Genomic DNA, 1,686 nt, shown 5'->3' on the forward strand with positions numbered 1-1,686 from the left:
GACGTTTGCATATGATAGCACCACGCTGCTTGTTTTGTGCTACACCGATTCAACGACATTCACACAGCGGCCAGATCTAACTGAACTCAACGCGATGGCTCAGGGCAAGAGCGGGGGCCAGACTAGCACAGCCGTGACTCGGGGAGGCCGAGCGGCTACTGGTGGAACAGTGGGCCCCGCTGGCGGCCTCAGGCAGCGAAGGCCTGCAGGTGAGCGCTGCGTGTTGACCTCGGAGCGCGTCCAGCGACCGCTCCTTGTTTTTATATGCAAGTAGAAACAATGTCTGTCGTACCTGCCTCTGCAGGGGCTCGCCCTGCTGGCGGTGGCCTGCGGTCTCAGGTGATGTCCTTCTACACGGACGACTCCCCCGGCCTCAAGATCCAGCCGGTGCGTTTTCAGAGGTGTTGGTTGAGGTTTCAGTCTTCACTGAGCGCAGGGACCCTACCGATTGCCCACTGCGGCGATCCATCAACGCGCTGCACTGTGGTGCTGGCCTGCAGGCCCCTGTCGTATCCATCGGGCCGAACCGCGGGGCTTGCTGCACCTTCGTTGCAGGTGTGGGTGATTGTGATGAGCCTTGGCTTCATCCTGTTTGTTACGGTGCTGCACATCATCGGCAAGGTGGGCTCTGCTGTAGGGGGCGGCCATGGGCAACTGCTTTGCTGTCTGTCGCATGAGCGTGTTGCTCTCCGGTTGCCCGCAAAAATTGACAATTGGAACTCACCTTGCCCTTGCGTCCCACTTCTTCGCTCTCCGGCAGCTGCGCGGCTGAAGTTGTTGCTGCACCGGCAGCAGCAGCAGCAGCAGCAGCTTAGCGGCCCAGGGGCTCACCCCGCACCAGTGGTGTCCCGCACCAGTGGTGGGCGGCCTCGCAGGGCGGGCCGTGGAGGGGTGGCGCACCACGGCCATTTCAGAATCCTGGCGGGACGGTGGCTTTGTGGGAGGCATCGCGGCAAGGTCCCTACGGACGGGCGGCGCCTCGCGAGTCCGGGGCCGCGCCTCAGCCGCGGCAGCCGCGCTGCAGCGCGGCGCCTCTCAGCGGCGTGCAATCACGCCATGCCACCCCTGGACTGCGGCAGCAGCGGCGCCTACCCCGATTGCCTTTCAAATCCTAGGCGGGCACCCTGGTCCGCATCTCACTCACTCTGCAGTTTGTCCAGAATTTGAAATGCACCCGCCTGCATTCAACCACAATGTGCAGTGACGTTCACACCCACGCTGCCGTCTTTGTTCCTCTCTGGTAACTTCAATCACCTGTGTGCGCACGACGCAGGCCGTCGCACCCACGGCCGGCCACCCTGCAGCCGCGATGGATGTCACCGCACGGCGCGTCCCATTAGCAAACAGCCTTCCAGCGATTTTCACGTAATTTTCAAAATCGCAACGCAGATTCTCCGCGACGATCAGTCGGGGGGGGGGGGGGCTTTGCTGCGCGCACTTGGGCGCTGCTTGCTCAGCAGCAGGTGCCTTTCAGACTAAGGGGGCGGCACTTCTCAGTGCCAAGGCGCCATGACAGCCGCCTGCTCGGCGCCGCAGGCAGTGGGCGTATTTCAGCGTGGCATGGTGGCTGGATGTGAAGGCATGTGGGAGCGCTGATTGAATTAGGCATGGGCTTCTGACAATCAGTCAATGCAGCAAAGAAATCAGGTTCCGTTCGGCCGGCGGCAGCGGCCCCGCCACTGGCGG

At 62.6% G+C, this 1,686-nt stretch overlaps 1 protein-coding gene across 1 annotated transcript; it reads left to right on the plus strand.

Moving 5' to 3' along the window:
- Nucleotides 1-279: 279 nt before the first annotated feature.
- Nucleotides 280-772, plus strand: MNEG_15532 (hypothetical protein; the record flags this gene model as incomplete). Its single annotated transcript, XM_014035996.1, has 3 exons — nucleotides 280-387; nucleotides 556-621; nucleotides 761-772. 3 exons carry the CDS (start codon nucleotides 280-282, stop codon nucleotides 770-772), a joined length of 186 nt encoding a protein of 61 aa, XP_013891450.1.
- Nucleotides 773-1,686: the final 914 nt, after the last annotated feature.

The sequence above is a fragment of the Monoraphidium neglectum genome, assembly GCF_000611645.1.
Source record: "Monoraphidium neglectum strain SAG 48.87 unplaced genomic scaffold scaffold05411, whole genome shotgun sequence".
NCBI classification, from domain to species: domain Eukaryota; kingdom Viridiplantae; phylum Chlorophyta; class Chlorophyceae; order Sphaeropleales; family Selenastraceae; genus Monoraphidium; species Monoraphidium neglectum.